The sequence below is a fragment of the Protopterus annectens genome, chromosome 2.part0 (assembly GCF_019279795.1).
Source record: "Protopterus annectens isolate FY-2018-M chromosome 2.part0, PAN1.0, whole genome shotgun sequence".
Taxonomy (NCBI): Eukaryota; Metazoa; Chordata; order Ceratodontiformes; family Protopteridae; genus Protopterus; species Protopterus annectens.
The window spans coordinates 1,727,743,203-1,727,761,054 of NC_056728.1; the positions used below are offsets into that span (position 1 = coordinate 1,727,743,203).

A 17,852-nucleotide genomic window follows, 5' to 3' on the forward strand; every position below is an offset into this window, starting at 1 on the left:
ACAACAGTCAGAAGTAAGACACCACTATGACAATCCAACATCTTTAAAAGCTGTTAGACAATTAACTCTGCCACATCTTTTGTTTAAAAGTGTGGCAATTTGAAGTATTTAACAGGTTTCAAGTTGTTCCAGCTACTTACTGCTGTTCTGTGGTGGCTGACCCTGGCTGCTGTTAAGCTCATTTGGATGACTGGATCTTAACAGTGCTTTGAACTGCTTAACAAAATCTTGTTAATCACATTTCTGATAACAGAAAAGTGTTTAAGAAACACACATTTTTTCTTGATTCGGACCATAATTGTGGCGCTTCATTTGCTACACATCTGTTTATGCATTTTGTACAGTCCTTTTATATGTCCCTCAACGGGGTAAAGTAATTTTTTTCTTCTTAATTGAATAGGGTTTTGTATGGTTTCCCTAAGTTGTAATGAATGGATTGTATCACTGGTGGTAGTTTTCTGCTATATGTCTAGTATCATCTTCCTTTTTGTATAGAAGCTGCCCATGTTGTCTCTGCACTGAGTTTTCATCTCTGCCAAGTATTGTGCATTGATAAAGTCATAATACATGATCCTCTGATGATTGTGGACAAATGACATGACGTTCTGTGTCTATATCATAACCGTGAAAGCCAATTTCAGCAAATACGTAAACGTCAACACATTGCGTGAACAGCGCATACACCGAATGCCCTAAACCACGAAATTCAAAATCTTGAACGGGCATAGCTGGCCAACCTCACTGCTCGCTACATACTACCCACCCAAACAAAATAAATAAACCACATACATACACTAACCAAAACCCTACTTCTAAGCCTACACTAAACCTTCCATACATTATTATCTATGCACTTACCTTAACCCGCACCCTAACCCTAAGGTCCGTAACTATCGCACACATACCTTACAGAGCTATACCGCAAAAGGGCCAACCATGCCGATTTGGGATTTTGAACTTCGCTGTTTAGGGCGTTCGGTGTATTTGCAGTTTGTGCAATATGTGTCGACATTTACATATTCGCTGAAACGGGCCTTCGCGGTAATAATATAGACCAGATGTCCTAACAGTAGCTGTCCTTGCTGATGCCATACTGCAATGCTAGAAAATAAAGGTGGCATCTGTGCATTACTAGATGATTATCTAACATTTCCAGTTGTTTTGTCTGACTTTCTTAAGCATAAAGCAATATAACTTTCAAAATGATTCTCACGATGAAGAGACTTGAAGTGTGCAAGTAGCATTAAAGACCTGGATTTCTATTTATTTTTATTCACACTTTGTTGATTTGGTTAGTCTCACAATGCTAGTGACCTTTCTTCAGGGTGGAGACCCAAGGTGGTACTTATATGGATTTATGGATAGCTACGAGCACACCTCAAGTTCTGGATTAGGTATGTGAGAAGACATTTGAAGAAAGTACTCAAGTGTTCTCTTCACAGCTGAGGTAACATCAAAGTAAAGTTAAACAAATGTGTGCTGACTAAAGGTACACTCATTATATGTTATACTACCTAAATTAATATAAGTGAAGAACAGTGACCTAGATTAAAGGCTAGACCTGGAAATATGGCTGAGTTATTGTTCAAGACCATTATTAGCTCTTGGACATGCTTCAAAAAATAATGTAGCTACCCATTGCTGTAATTAGAAATCTCTTGCAGCACATGATAATGTATTTAACATCTTGTACAGGCATGCAGGAACTGAAAATGAGTGCTAAAGAAATCTTTATTAGAAAATGCTCATGATTAAAAAAAAGATGTACAATCAAAGGATATTGCAAGAAATAGTAGCATATCTCTCTGTATTGAGGGTACAGGTCTAACTGTTCTGATACTTTTAAAGAGAAAGTACTGGAAAAAAGGTTATTACTTTCTCAGACAGCTGAGTAACACTATGACAAAAGCTTAGCGGCTACTATATATTGGTTAAAATTGTTATTTTGCTGTACAACCTGCTAAGGTAAGGGAAAACAGCTCTTGCACTTTACAAAAAAAAGCCCCAAACCAGGCATTTCCAGGGGTCAGCTTCTGGTGATTTCTCCTGTCTACCTGGTGAATCTGGGCATACTGGGGCAATGCAGCAATTTCCTCCTACCACCCAACACTGCAACTTGTGAGAGATGCACTTACATAGCCTAACTAGAAGCATAGCTCTCTCCACCCAAGATTGTGCTAGACAGTCAAGAGGAGAAGGTTAACACCCACACTACACCTCAAGCAACACATAGCCCTTCTAAACCCACACCAACAACACCCACACATGGCAACACTAAACCCACATATGTGGAGGCCCTTAACAGTAACCTACCCAAGCAACAAGGACCTCTGAAGCTGAAATGCAAACAAACACCAATCACAACCAAAGTGTCACATAGCTCACAACACCAGTGTGCCACCCAACAACAGCCCCTAAGGCAAGACAACATACCCAACACTTTAGTCATAGGTGACTCTATAGTCAGGCACACTGATGTCCCACTCACCAGGCTGAACAAGGAGAAAATTACAGTCAGCTGCCTATTGGGTGCCAGGATCTGCCAAATAATGCATGCATTCAGGTCACTCCACAACAAGTACAAATATGACTCTGTCATTGTCCATGTTGGAGTGAATGACTTGAGATGTACCTCTCTGGACTACATGAAAAGAGACATGGAAGAGCTCTCAGATCATGTGGCCCAGGCAGGTATGACCCTAGCCCTGAGTAGCATCCTGCCTTTGCCCAGAATGATGCCATAGTATAAGGACAAAATGATTGACTTCAACAATTGGCTAAGCTTCTGGTGTCATTCAAAGGGGATCCAGTATCTGTCTGCCTGGGATGACATGATTGACAGACCACGATGCTTTGCCAGAGGTGGTCTGCACCTGTCGCTCCTGGGATTCTGGTTATTGGCTAAGGCTCTTGCCACCCCTATAGTGCCTTTTTAGGCAAAAGTCAAAGGACAAAACCACCACCGTAACAGATACAAGCATGCAAAATCTGAAGGTAGTGCTACTCAATGCTAGAAGTCCAAACCTCAAAATGCACTCTCTCGAGGCACTCCTAAAAATGGAGAACATCGATATCTGTGCAGTAACTGAGACCTGATTCAAGGCTCCAGAGAGCACCCCTGCAATATCAGGCTACAACTCTTACCACACTATTCGGCCACCAAACCAGGACCAAAAAACTAAAGGTGGAGTGTCCATATTCACCAAGGATATTCACAACACCAGCCTAGTTGCCCAACACAATGTATCTGAAATTCTCCACGTGTAACTAACACTAGGTAAGACTGCAATCCAAATTGTAGCTTGCAGTACCCACACCATGCCCCAAGATTCTCACTACACCTTTCTAAACATACTGGAAAATATTAACATACAACCAAACACCCTAATACTGGGTGGTTTCAACTACCCTTCCATTAACTGGAAAAACTACTCGTGTACCAACACCTTTGCCCAATGGTTCTTGGAATTCATAAATTCCAACACCCTGGATCAGATAATCCTTAGTCCCACCAGGGTCTCCAATATCCTAGACCTGGTCATTACCAACATGGGAAATCGATGCTCCAGACCTATGGTCACCCCCTCGTTGGTCAGGTCTGACCATAAGCTAATCACCCTTGACATCCACATCCCACCCCCACCCCTCAGTAAGGAAACCTCCGTAAAAAACTTCTCAAAAGCCAACTTCATGCTAGTCAAGTCAGAAGTGACAAACTTCATGACACCCATGCAGATGGGAACTGAAAGTTCAACTGCTGAATCCTACACTAAGGCACTGTACAAGCACATCCACTCATGCATGAACCGTGCCATCCCTAATAAAACCAAGATGCTCTCCTCCAAAAAAAGGAAGCCAATCTGGTGGTCCCTTTCCATAAACAAACTTTACAACAAAAGGAAGAAACTGTTGAAGAAAAGAGGAAAATCCCAGGATGCAAAAAAACTCCCTTACCAGCCTCAGTAAGAAGTTGAGATCCCTCATAAAATCCTCCTAAACTAGTTACGAAAATAAAATTGCCAAAGATTCCAAAGACAACCACAAGGCATTCTATGGCTATGTCAAGAATCTAAATGGCAATGCTCAGATCTGCTCGGAGCTACAACAGAATGGCATTAAATATACTGATCCCAAAGATATTGCCAATATACTGGCAGATCGATTCAGTGCAAACTTCACCCCCCTTTCACCCCCTAAAGGGCCCATCTCAATAACAAAACATTGCCAAATCTGGTAATAATGGCCATACAGGTAAAAAAAGCACTCCCCAAAGCTAGGAATACAGCATCCAAGGGACCAGATGACATCCCAGGCTGTGTACTACATGAACTACAAAATGAACTGGCACCTCACCTAAGTGTCATGTTTAATCATAGCTTCACCTCAGGCTTCATGCCCACTGAGTGGCACACAGCTACAGTTATTCCACTCCACAAGGGGGGATCCACCTTGGATCCCGAGAACTACTGCCCCATCAGTCTGATGAACCTGATCTGCAAGGCTATGGAATGTATTATCTTGGAACTTGTAAACAAAGACATTGGCAACCTTCAAACACTGGACCCCATGCAGTTTGGGTTCATGAATGGCTGATCTTGTCTCCTGAACCTGATTGACTTCTTCAAATCAGTCTCCAGAGTTGTGGACAAGAGTAAGGTGGTCCACACAGCCTATCTGGACCTCGCCAAGGCCTCCGACACCATCTCCCACTCTGGAATCATAGATAAACTTACTAAGCTGGGGATTAATCCCTACGTCACTCGATGGGTTGCCAACTGGCTTACTGACAGAACCCACACTGTAAAAGTAGCCGACTTCAAATCCAGCTCCAGACAAGTGACAAGTAGAGTACCTCAGGGTTCAGTCCTGGGACCACTCTTGTTTGGCATCTACTTCTCTAAAGTACAGGCCAACACTAAGGGACTCTGGCTAACAAAGTTTGCAGATGACTGCAAACTGGGAGCCATTATTGAATCCCCAAATGATGTGGATATTCTACAAAAGGGCCTTACAGAAACAGATGCTTGGTGCCAGAGCCATGGGCTCAAGCTCAATGCCAAGAAATGTATAGTTATCCCCTTTGGGAAAAAACATGTACTCATGAATTACCACATAGGTGGCAGTACACTAAACACCGAAAGTGTGATAAGATACTTAGGGACACAGGTAGACAGTGGTCTCAACTTCGATAATCACATCACCACAACAGTCAGGAAATCCTTCTCTGTGGTGCACCTCATCACTAAGGGCTTTTCATCCAGAAAAAAGAAGGTCACTGACCCACTTTACTCATCCCTCATTAGACCCATTATAGAATACAACGCCCCGTTTGGTATTTACCTCTGAAGACATTTGCAACAACTGGGAAGGTCGCAGAAATACCTCACTAAAAGAATCACAGGCCTAAAGCAGATGCCCTATGCTGACCATCTAAAAAAACTCCACCTATACTCTGTCACATATCGTCTACTCAGAGGCGATCTCTGCTTGACATACAAGGCCATGTCAAACCCAGAGCTGTTGGACATGCTACACTTAAAGAAATCCCAATCCCTCAGAGACACACGCTCCAGGGATCTAAACCTTGTCATCACAATGAACAAAGCATGCTAGAGGGATAGGTTCCTGACCCAGACTCCCAGGACTCTGGAATAGACTGCCCATACATGTCAAGCAGAGTGCCTCTTTGGCCCTCTTCAAAAGGAACCTTGACGATTGGATGGGAGATAGGAAATTCATCCCGGGGATCACGTCAGTCACCCTGCTAGACAGGGGTGTAGGGAATTAAATACTGTGGGAAGAAATAGCCAGGGAATTGTTATGGCTAGACTTGTTTAGGCCCTAGGGCCAATAGCCTAGTACCAACCTATGAACCTATGAACCTATAAATGTGACATGTTCATTTGACAAATATAAGATTTTTTGATGCACACTATTTTGGAGTCTATTTTTTTTATTTTGCAAAGTTTATATGTGCAAAAGTTTTTAAAGTGCAGACAAAAAGTATGCAAACAAGAAACAAAAACAAATTAGGAGTGCTATTTTAAGCATGGCGATCACCCTTGCACCTCATACCACCCTTAATTATACTTACTCTGAATCTGCACATGCAGACAAGAGGGGATGTTCAAGTGTTCCTCCTTTTCCATGTTACTGCAACTTTGGCGGTGCAATGGTTAGTACTGTCACCTCCTAGCAAGAGCTTTTTGTGCAGAATCATGTCCTCCCTGTGTTCACGTGGGTTTCTGCTGGGTGCTCTGGTTTACTCCCACATTCCAAGGGCATGCGTTTCTTCCATACCTCTGCTGAAAATGGGCTCTGTCCCAGTTAGACTTTTCTGGTAAGCAACTGTTAAAATAAATAAATACTGTTAAGCAATGGGGGTGTCTCTCCTCATGGGTAATTCTGGGGGGCTTCCCCCTGTAGAAATATTACATATTCCTGATTTACTACTACAGTTTCATTTTTGCTGGTAATGCTCACAAACAATAGCATTGAATGCTTTAAGTTTGCTATTTCAAAAAGCTGTACATACAACTAACTTTAAAATGCTATGAATAAAAATGAAAGACATGAAACTGTGTATTCACGTTCTCTGATCATATAAATATTTGGACAGGTGTCAGTGTTTAATATGCAAACGTAAAAAATATCCATCTATGTAACATATGGCCAACAGATTTTTAAAAATAACGAACAACTTTTGTCTATATAGCTAGACAATTTATATTCAAATTTAAACAGGTAAGGAACTCTAAATTGTTCATGCTCGGAAAAAGTATTTTCTGTAGACAATGCAAAGAAGAATAATTTAACAATTTAAGTAATGTTTGCTGGACAGAATAAATGCCATGGGGTATTCCAAACAGACCATTTGTAAAGAAGATTTGCTTATTTCACGATATTAACTTTCTAAATGATAAAGCTGATTATAGTGTCTAGTCCGTGACAAATACATTTCAAAATATTAGAATAATGGAGAAACCAAGACATAGCTTAACTGAAGAGACATTTTAGAATTATTTTAGCAGAGGTACACAAAGAACTACAGTTCTCAGAAAACCTGCTTTCTGCAGCAATGACGTGTGTAAAGGGACAGTACCACAGTTAATATATACTACAGTTAAACTATACAAGAAAAGAACTATGCAAATTTATGGATTACAGTTCCAGTTAGTTAGTAAAGTTACATTGAAACACAGCAGCACTTCATTTTTGTTTTTCTTTTTTAATGAAATATAAATTCTAGGTGCAAGTTTTGCTTTTCTTTTTTAATGAAATAAAATTTTAGGTGCAATATTAAGATATATATTTTTTTGCTCAGAAGTAATGGTTTTTGCTACATTTGCTAAGCAAACATGAAACAATGCTATTATTTTCCTAGTTGCCTCATAATGTTTACTCATATGTGCCTCTTTCATGGCTTAACCAGTGTGGCATATCTTGATCTCTAGTAATGAGCTAATTTAGTGTTACTGCCAGATTAAAGGATGATGTATTGAATTCGTACGTAGGAATCCCTTTACAGTCTTAGGGCTATGACTTATGGATTTTCCCTTCTTCCATCTCAGGGGTACTCTGCATCACAGTCATTTTGTCCTATCCTATCTGCCGTAGAATGTCTTGTTTTGTTCACCCCATTCTCTTTCCTCTTCTTGGAATACTTTTGATGAATCCTGTGCCCTATTTTGAGTTTTTTATATATATATATACGCACTACATCTGTTCTGTCTAAAAAGAGCACGTTTTAGTGTTTGAGCAGTATATGGAAGTGGTAGCTCAGCTGCAGATTGTACACTGACGTCCTGCTTCTCAGTATTTTTGGCTACTGGGTCTGGTATGCTTACAGTATTTCCTGTTTGAAAGGTCACGTCCATTCATACTCTCATGTCCAGCTTATCATGCTGGATAGAGTGAGGTAGTTTCCATGCAGACATGGCACTTGCTGTGGTTGTAACAATATCTTTGATGTACAAGTTAGTCTCTCCTTTTACATTGTTATTCTAGGCAATGAATCCAATCTGGCTATTGCTTGGACTAAACTAAAGCTATAAAACCAGTATTCATGTCTAAAATTGATTCTTTGGCACAGTCTATTACACCACATACACCATTTTGTTCTTTACAGCACTTTGCCCCCACTATTTGTTGATCATCTGCCCCTTTTGGCCAATTGGAATGAAAGTCAGCTAGGAATGACTGTTATCTAGACAGCCTTCTTGGTTGATTAACATTTTGTTTTGTCTTATCCCCAGCCATAACTTGCATGTATTCAGCTAGCACAAGTAAAAGGCATATAATGGGCTGTCCGAAGAGGATGTTCCCTCATTTCTGCAAGGAGTGTTCCCTGTAAGCACCCCCTTGTAGCATAAGCAATGGTCTCTGCAGTGTCTGAAGCATAAATGAAACTGCCTAGTGTGCCACCAAGTGCATGTGAGATACACCCACCCTCAAGGGTGGTGATCAAGCCATGCCTCTTTATGCCTCTCTTCCTGGCAATTCCAGTTCAGGGGTCATCAGTCAAACATTAATTTCCTGGGTTGCAGTCAGGCAAGCAACATACTGTGTTATGGATCAAGGTGTAACATGATAGTTTTATGAAAAAAAATCCCATGTGACTAAATGCATAGCAAAATCAGATTTGCCAAAATAATAACTTCATACATATATATATATATATATATATATATATATATATATATATATATATATATATATATATATTGAATTTACAGCCTGGACATTAGATTGATCTGTTTTAACATATTAATTTGCTGAAAATGTTTAAGTTACAAGTAATAGCCATTACAGAAAGGTACCCTTGATTAAATTCAGCTACGTGCATAACAACATTTTGAGACAATTTATACTTTATTATTATTTGGTTAAATTTGCTGATTTGAACATTGGTTGTTAGCAATGATTTTTGATGTGGCCATTTATCACTTTTCCACCTTATCCACAAAGAGCTAAAGTCTTATTTGATATTTTGTAAATGCATGACTGTCCATCTATGTATAGCAACTATATTTAAAGATCCCTGCTGTACAGGTATGAGAGAAGGAAAAAGGAAAAAAAAAACATTTCAACACAAAAATCATGGCTATAAGGTTGTCGGGAATGAGCAAAGTAACTAATATCTCAAAATGTAAAAATTAAAAAAGAAAGTTTATCTATCTATTTATCTATCTGACTATCTATCTATAAAGATATGGGTTTGCTGATCCTAATGAATTTGAACTAAATAAACCTTTTGTTTTGTCAACATACGTTTGTTGGCAAAATAGATGGTCAACAGTTGTGAGAGATCAGCTAATCTGTGGGACTGGGGAATATGCCCATTCCCCAGGCATTGTGCGATCTCAGAGTTAGAATAAGTAATTAGCAGGGGGTGTATGGAACATGTCCCCCTATATGGGGTGGTTCAAGGGCCTTGCACCACAGCAAAAAATACTGTTTCCAAATTTGCATGGTCCAAGGAATAGCCAAGGAATAGCCTCAGAGCATGTACAAAAGCAAGGTGATATTTGTTTGCCAAAGTTAGGGACACCGAAGTTGCACCAATTTGAGGATTTCCACTATATCCACTTATATACATATATATCTTTGGATTAATACTAGTTGTCAAAGTATACGTTCTTCTTATTTCATTTTCCTGTGTAAAAATGCATCAAAGAATTTGATTTCCCCTGCACCACCTTACCTCTAACCCTAACTTCGAAACACTTTCACACACAATCTCAATCCTTAATGCCAAAATGTTCCATATATCTGAAACTCTCAGAATTAGAACCAAAAGCACGACACTTACCTTCTGCAATGAAGTTCCTCTTTTTGATAATGCTCAGGCTTGATCAAACATCCAACTGGCCAAATTTCTACTTGACTGAATATCAGCGGCACTCTGTTGACCAGCTTACTAGCTGACAGAATGATGTGATCCATATGCATGCTATACATGTAGCCATAAGTTTTGTAGAAGCCATTATTGAATCTAAGTTTTGTGTCTTTCGGCTTTTCCCGGTTAGGGGTCGCCACAGTGGAACTCCGGTCTGCTAATGATTGGTAGTTGATTTTTACATGCCGAGTTACCAGCCCTGATGCACAACCTTCAACGAAGGTACGCCCATTCATTCATGTCTTCACGCAGAAGACACTCTAGCTGAGAATCAAACTGGACAGCGACTTACTCTGAGGTGACAATGCTACCGCAGCACCACCACTTATTGAATCTAAGTACCTTATGAAAATATCAAAGTTGACTAATTCTAATATAGTGAAGATATATAACGGTAAATACTACATGTGCTCTGATGGATAAGGTGTATCTTCCATGATATCAGGAAGTACTACTCTCATTCTATGTAATGAAATCATAAACGATCACAGATAGGAATAAATCACATGGGATAAAACACTTCCAAAGAAACAACCAAATATGTTGTCTTAACTTTTCAGATAAAGTACTGGCAAGACTTAAAACACAGCATACAACATCCTTCTAAGAATAATGGACTGGTTATGAGCAAACAAATATAAGTTAACAGTCTTCCAAAATACTATCAAATAAAATCTGCATTTGTTACATTAGATTTATTTATCCTCCACAAAACAATAACTAACTTATTTATTAGAAATATTTAACCAAAGTACCTTGAAAAACTTTGTAAACAAATAAGAATGTAACGTTCCATTTCTGATGGTAGTGCATACTCATTGGATTCATGACACAGAGACTGGCAGCCCCATCACTGACTACAGCATTATGTTACAGAGCTACAGAATTAGAAGCAAAATAGACTCCATACGCGAACTTTCCTTGAAATGTCGTTATTCCCCCTGAGGTATTATAAAGGTTATGCAAGCAGTAGTGGTGCATGTGCTAGTTATAAAGTACAGAAAACATTACACTTATTTCTAAGGGCAAAGGTAAACTGTGTCAAGTAAATAACATTGACATATTAATCACATGTGCACATCTTCCACAATTATGGAGATCATTTTACATTACCATTCTTAATAAAATGTAATCAGTGAGGCCTTGTTTTTTTTAATAAGACTGCTGAGAGTTCACCATATCCACTTACTAAAATGATGATGATGATGATTACCTTTCTAGTAAACTGGAAGGCATGTGTATATTATTAAACAGATTTTACACTGCAGCATCACACATGAATCTATATTCAGGCATCAGTTTAAAAAGTGACATGTTTATTAGATTGAGTTATATAACTACCAGATGAAACAAGTGGTGAAGGTGTTTTAACTTATCCAAGTCTATAGCTCAGTTTTGTATACTTTTAGTTAACACCAATAGCTCCTTATACCATCCAGACCTTTTTTGGTCTGACTTCCTTAACTAGAAAGTGCAAGGTGTAATTAACAAAATTACACTAAGATTATTAATTTCGAACCATGTATTGATAAATTATTAATAATTGTAGAGTATATAAGTATTTATATAAATGCGTATAGGGAGTTGGTAGCACAGAATAGCCAGTGGGCACACTTGTCAGATACTACTTAGTGCTAATCTCAGGATAGAAATGATCAGATGATTATCTAATACAGCTCTGGTTCAGGCGTCCTCTACCCTCATGTCTGAATAAATAAAAGATTAATTCATAAGTTAAAAATTAATTTAAGGGAGAACCTTTAAGAGAATGGAAAACTAAAACACAAGTGTCAATATAGATTTCTTCGGGCAGAATTGCGTTTCTTCTTAGCAGGTTGGGCCAGAAAAAATGTTTGTGTTGCATGGAATTACTTCCGTTTTCATGCTATAACTGTTTATTACAACTCTAGATAAAAAAGTACAGCTCCGCTTTGTTGGCTAAATCTGCAGTTGTGGTCAAAAAGTATTATCAAGCATTGCTTGACTTAGAAGAAACATTGTAAAAGCAGACAGAATGTCACTGTATTTGTGACTTTATTCAAACAGAATTTATAATAAAAACAGAGCACTATTAGATGTATCGAATGTGAAAAAATGAAAGTTAATTGCCATAGACACGAGAACTTTCTAGAGATGTGACAATTTGAGCTGTCATTAAATTAATGAAATTAATAGATTATTGCATTATTTTCTTCTCCACTAAACTGTGTGAATTACATTGGAAGAATAATGTACTGCTAAACTGAACTACTCATTTTGTTATTTGCATGCATATAAAACCTGTCATATACTCAGCTATTTTAGATTCACTTTTATGTAATCTCAATAAGATGCTAAACCCTATTTAGAATAAAGTTGTTGGCATAGCATAATTTATATCTCTAGGACTTTCAGACAGAACACAGTCGGACCTTTTACAACACCTCACTGTCACTGCTCTGAATTCTACAGAGTTTCACAAAAAAGTTATCACAAGGGCCAGTGATACATGCTCCGTGAACAGTAACCACTGCTCTTAAAGAGCAGAATCTTAAATGGATGAAATCACTTAGCGTGACAGATTATGTCTATGGAATGGCTCAATAGTATGGTAATAGTAGCTAAGCAATAAAAATTGAGGACACCCAACAAACCCAACAAATGGATTCAGAGGGAGAATTACCCTTTACACACTACTGAAGAAGCAGTTGCATCTGTACCAAGTGCAGAGGTATAAAGAGTGTTGGATGCACATCACAGATTTTGCAGATTAAATTGGATTAGGCAAGTTTATACGTGTGCACATTTAATATGCGCTTAAGTAGGTACTATTTATCAGACTACATTTCCAGACTGCAGCAGCATTGTAGGTATTGCAGTGTACAGTGGCTAATATTATTGACAGATGGGAGGCTGACAGGAGTACTAGTGTTTAAATTCAAGTCTAAGCTGCTACAATGCAAGACCATGACAGCAAATTGAATAAGTGTTTAAGCAGGCTAAGGTCAGAAGGTTAAAACAAAACAAGGACAAGTCTAAGAATGAAGATATATCTTTGAAGTACATGGCTCATTTCCTTACTGTTGGAGCATTCCAGCCAAATGCTGAAAAGTACATGCCATATTAAACACGCAAACACAAAAATAAAAGAACAGACTGACAATGGATAAAAATTCTGGTAAGAAATGACAAATTCAAGTCCTTGGTGACATTTTGGAGATGGTATGTAGCCACATAAATAAAACCATAGACATTTATTAAAGCTTTAAGACAATGTGCCCAACTTGTATGGGATACTATCAACATCCATTTCACAGCCCACAAGCAGTCATTAAAATGATCACACCTTTAATAACAGCTTCTGTACTGAAAAAAATTTGTTTTTCTTTTCTGTCAAGAAATTTTCTTTCAAAAAATGAGTTATTAGGTTGCTTCATAATGTGGTAACCTAATAATTTGGTGCTACTTTAAAAAAACGTATAGTGGTTTACAAGCTGTCATTAACAGATCACAAACTTGATTAGTTATTGACAGCAGGGCTGGGTGTGAGATGGATTTGTTGCCCAAGGTGTCTTACTACATTGATGCATTTCTCTTATTCTAAGAGTTTAAGTAGACTGGGGTGGTGAGTCCTGTATCAGAGAAGGGTACAGCATAATGAAGCTATAACCCCTCAAGTGTGTATGTCATGCTTCATTAGGGCCACTTGTCTCATCCCGCTGCATTAGCTAGCAAGTGTTTTCTTCTGTAGCTCTTATTCTTTTCCTGAAAACAGGGCATAAATGAAGGAACTCATGAATAAATGAAAGAAAATATTACACATTTCAATGTGCTCACATAGCAAAACAGTGCTAAAAAAAACTATTACAGGAATGGTAAAGCATACATTTTTTCCAAAAAATATAGAGTAGGAGAGGATTAGCTTACCAAGACAGCTGGACAGCCTACATTTTAAATAAATTATTAATTTCTTGGAGACTTTGATTACTTTACTTCCTCTTTTGCATTAAATGTGACAAAATATTTCCATAAAATTAGGTATTTTATTCTTTTGTGTTGTCTTATTTACATATGCTACATCAATACAAAATAAAGTTGATGATGTGAGTTATATTTATGTGTTTCTTTTGTTTAGGATAAGGAACTTCAGAGTTATTCTACATTGAAATCTAAAATGACAAGTGCAACTGTGTCAGGACTGAAGCCTGCAACTCGCTATGCATTTCAGGTTCGAGCACGGACATCAGCAGGCTGTGGAAAATTCAGCCAGACAATAGAAATCGAAACAGGAAAAGCAAGTAGGTCTAAAGCAAGCTTGCTAGGCTTGCAAGTTTACTGCATTGAATGTGCCCTTTCTGCTTTATTTTAGGAAGGGCACAGCTGATGTGAAATTTACTGATATGAAGATAACTAGGACTGATTGCAGCGTGTACTACCAGCCCTGTTTACTTTGAAGTAGATGACCAAAATTTTGTTTGTAGTTATATGAACCTAATTTGCATCAAATGAGTTTCAATATATGACTTTTAGGTGGGAATTTGTACCTACTGGCATCTCTTAATTATCACTGAGACCATGTGGTTAGATTATGTTGTTGTGTCAATCAGTAGGCTCGGGCATCATATTAGGACTAGTTTCTTTAAATGCAGGCTAATTGTAAGCTATGCCTGCTTCCTCCTCATGCCATGTGCTTCACCCTCCCTAATCAAATAATGTAATTGTACACATATCCATGCATGTTAAATAGTCACTTGAAGAGCCCTTATGATAATTACCAGTTCACTGCAGCTTGCGTTTTACCCTACTGATTTAAACAACCTGAACAAAAACTTATGGAGAATAAGTACAATGTTCTATCCTACCACAGGTCTGCAAAAGTGTTTTCTGTTTTACGTTGTTTTATTCATCACACAGCAAAGTTTTCCTGGCTAGTACTTCCTTCTTTCTCATCACGGTCCCCATCTCATCAGGCTGTTATGGTGATCTCATTTACATTCCTTGATCTCTCTCATGCTTCCAGAGGAAGCAAGTCATATTGTAGTGCATGAAGTAAGCCGCATGTGCTCTAAATCTGTGAAGGAAAAAAATATTTAAGCACATCTCAGCTCTTATAAACCCTAAATGTGTTTGGTTAAACACCTCTCTGCCATGATTAATTCTAGACTTGCACTACAGCATAATGCTGGCCATTGCCACTCACCACATAACATAGGCAAGAAGTTACAACAGCTTCAAAAGCTGTTAGATATTTCTTTCCCACACAAAAGCTTGGCAAACTGAAGCATTAAACAGCTGTTAAAACATCTGAGGGACAATTAACTTCTGGCCATTGTCCATATGGCTGAGCTAAGTGTTTTATAGATTTAAAAGATGTAAAACAGTTTGCGCCCCTGTATTTGTTTCTATAACTTGTAGTACATACAACACCTAATGCTCTGTGCACTAAAAATAATTAGAATCAAGTCTCCAATCAAAGCTACCTTTTTATGTGTTTGCATCACTTATGCCAGAATTCATCTGTGGAATTACACTCTCATCTCAAGGTGAATTTCTTGAGTTGCATATCTTCAACACTTAATAAACTTATTAAGTTAATTATAACTAGAAACTCCTGTGTTATGGAATTCCCTATTTTTCTACTGTAACTTTTCTTTTACCACAAAGACACACATGCACACACACATATACCAATACGCACACTCGCACATGCGCACGCACACACACACGCATGCACACACTCATACTGCTAAGGAAGGATACTGTGATCACAGCTTGAAGAGATAAACATAAGTGTTGCCTAGCACTGACATTCCACCTCTACAGTATAGTGTCGTACAATTTTTGTATCATCTCCTTTCTCCTTAATTATAGGTATGCTTTTCCTTTTATACCACTATATGAACCTACCTGGGGCACCTGGGTTATAAGGCTCTGTCCCTCTATTACCCTCCACAGCTTTCTTGAGATTACTCTTATTTTTTACTTTACTAGTTTATGTTTATAGGTTTGGTAGCCATCTTTTTCATTTTGTTTAGTTTCCTTTTCTTTTCATAGTGGAATTATGTGTGTGTAGGTATCTATCTATCTATCTTTCTATATGTATATATATTCCTTCTCGGATTATGTTATTGTCTCATAACACAGGTGATTGACCCTGTTTTCCTTTTCCAGTTGCAGGGCTTTGGCGCTTTCTTACCATCACACATCATTCATTAAATAGGTGTCACTGTGGCAAGCATTTTTATTGTTTAATCTTCAAAATTTACCTGAACCCTGGAATGTTCATGCCAGGTTTAACAAGGTGACTTGTTAGAAATCCAGGTTCATGAAAAGCCTCATTCTTTCCCTGTTGCTGCTTTGGTTGTTGCTTCCGACAGACTAAGGTATTCTCCTTCATGTCCACTTTGGGCTTTTTCTCCAGTCCAACCATCTTCATCTATGTCTGTGCAGTCTGTTAAGAAACTTTTCTTTGTTAACTTGGCCACACCTCTTAAACAGTCATCCAAAGCTGAACAATTAATACTTTTGTTAGAATCAGATCTGTGCTTCTTCTGCATGATATTGTATACGAGGAACTAGGATGGAGGATTGTCTCTCTGCTGCTTCCTGTACTTCAGAGAAAGTGATGTCCTTTATAGGTGGACCTGTTTCATCAGTGCTGTCTGTATACATACCAGTTTGAAGAGTCTTGTGTTCTACCTTTCCAGTACAGAGGACTCATGCTCTTCTTGTAATCAGTTATGAAGACCTGGCTAAGGACATAGTGGATCCTCATAGATTCATGGTTAAGTACTAGGATAGCTGCCCTTGTGGGCCATTTTAAGCCTAGACAGTTTCCCTTTTTGTGCTCAAAATAGCCTACCCCATTTGGTTATAGATTGGTCTTACCCATCCCATGGTCAATAATTATATATTACCACTAATGAGAAAAACTGGAATCATACCATAGATAATTTGAGAGGACCCATGCATGGGGTAAAGCATTTAGGAGCTGAACGTGTCAATTAGTAGTACAAGGGGGGCAGTCCTGGGGTAAACTGTTTGTTTCCCATCCGTAGATCTAAGCTGTGGTTGAAAATAGACAGGAATGAACTTCATTTTATGTGGATGGGGAGTCTGCTCCATAGCAGGGGTATCCTCTGTGAAATATACTTGTCCCTCCAAACCCTTCTGTTGATGTTGCAGGAGAGGTTTAGATTCCTAGACCATGTATTGATGCCATTTGACTTGCTGATGTGCAGTAAACCCATCATTAATGAGTTGGAAGATGCCTTCTATGCCCAACACAGTTCACCTCTTCAAAGTCTGTAGGATACTGAATATATTGACAGGACTTTCAGTCAGTCCATGTAGGCCATGTTGTTTAGGCCTTGTAACCATTTAGTAAGGTATCTCTATTGGTGTTGCAGTTGTTGCATGTGTCTGGACAGATACATGTCAAAGGGACCATTATATTTAATGACTGGCCTAATGAGGGCTGAGTAAAGGGGGGAAATGACATCCTTAGATCTAGATACCATCCATTTGTTTATAAGTTGTGCAGCACAGAACGACTTTCTTACAACAATAGACACACAATGATCAAAGGTTAGGTCACTGTCCAGATAAGTTCCTAAATCCTGAACTAGGGGGTCAACTCATAAGGGTATATTTTCAATGTGGTAGTTCCCTGGGATATATGACTTCCCAAAGGATACAATAATGCATTTTTGGCTTTAAGTTTCAGAACATGTTATTTTTTTTTGACAGCAGTCATTTATTTGAGACAAACCTTCCTATAGGATGGCTAAGTCATTTGAAGATTCAATAACTGCTCCTATCTTGCAGTCATTTGCTAACTTAGTCAGCCAGAGCTCTTTGGTATTGACTTTTACTTCAGAAAAGTAGATACCAAACAGGATAGGATCCAGTACATAATGCTGGGGGACTCCAGTAGTGACTGGTCTCTTTGTGGAGGTAACTTCCCCTGTTTGTG

General features: G+C 38.5%; 1 protein-coding gene across 1 annotated transcript in view; it reads left to right on the forward strand.

Moving 5' to 3' along the window:
- Positions 1 to 17,852, forward strand: part of EPHA8 (EPH receptor A8) — a 2,987,396-nt gene that overhangs the window by 2,167,319 nt on the left and 802,225 nt on the right. Inside the window, exon 7 of the mRNA XM_044061766.1 lies at positions 14,013 to 14,175. Coding sequence (XP_043917701.1) covers positions 14,013 to 14,175 — 163 coding nt within the window. The remainder of the gene's footprint in view (positions 1 to 14,012; positions 14,176 to 17,852) is intronic.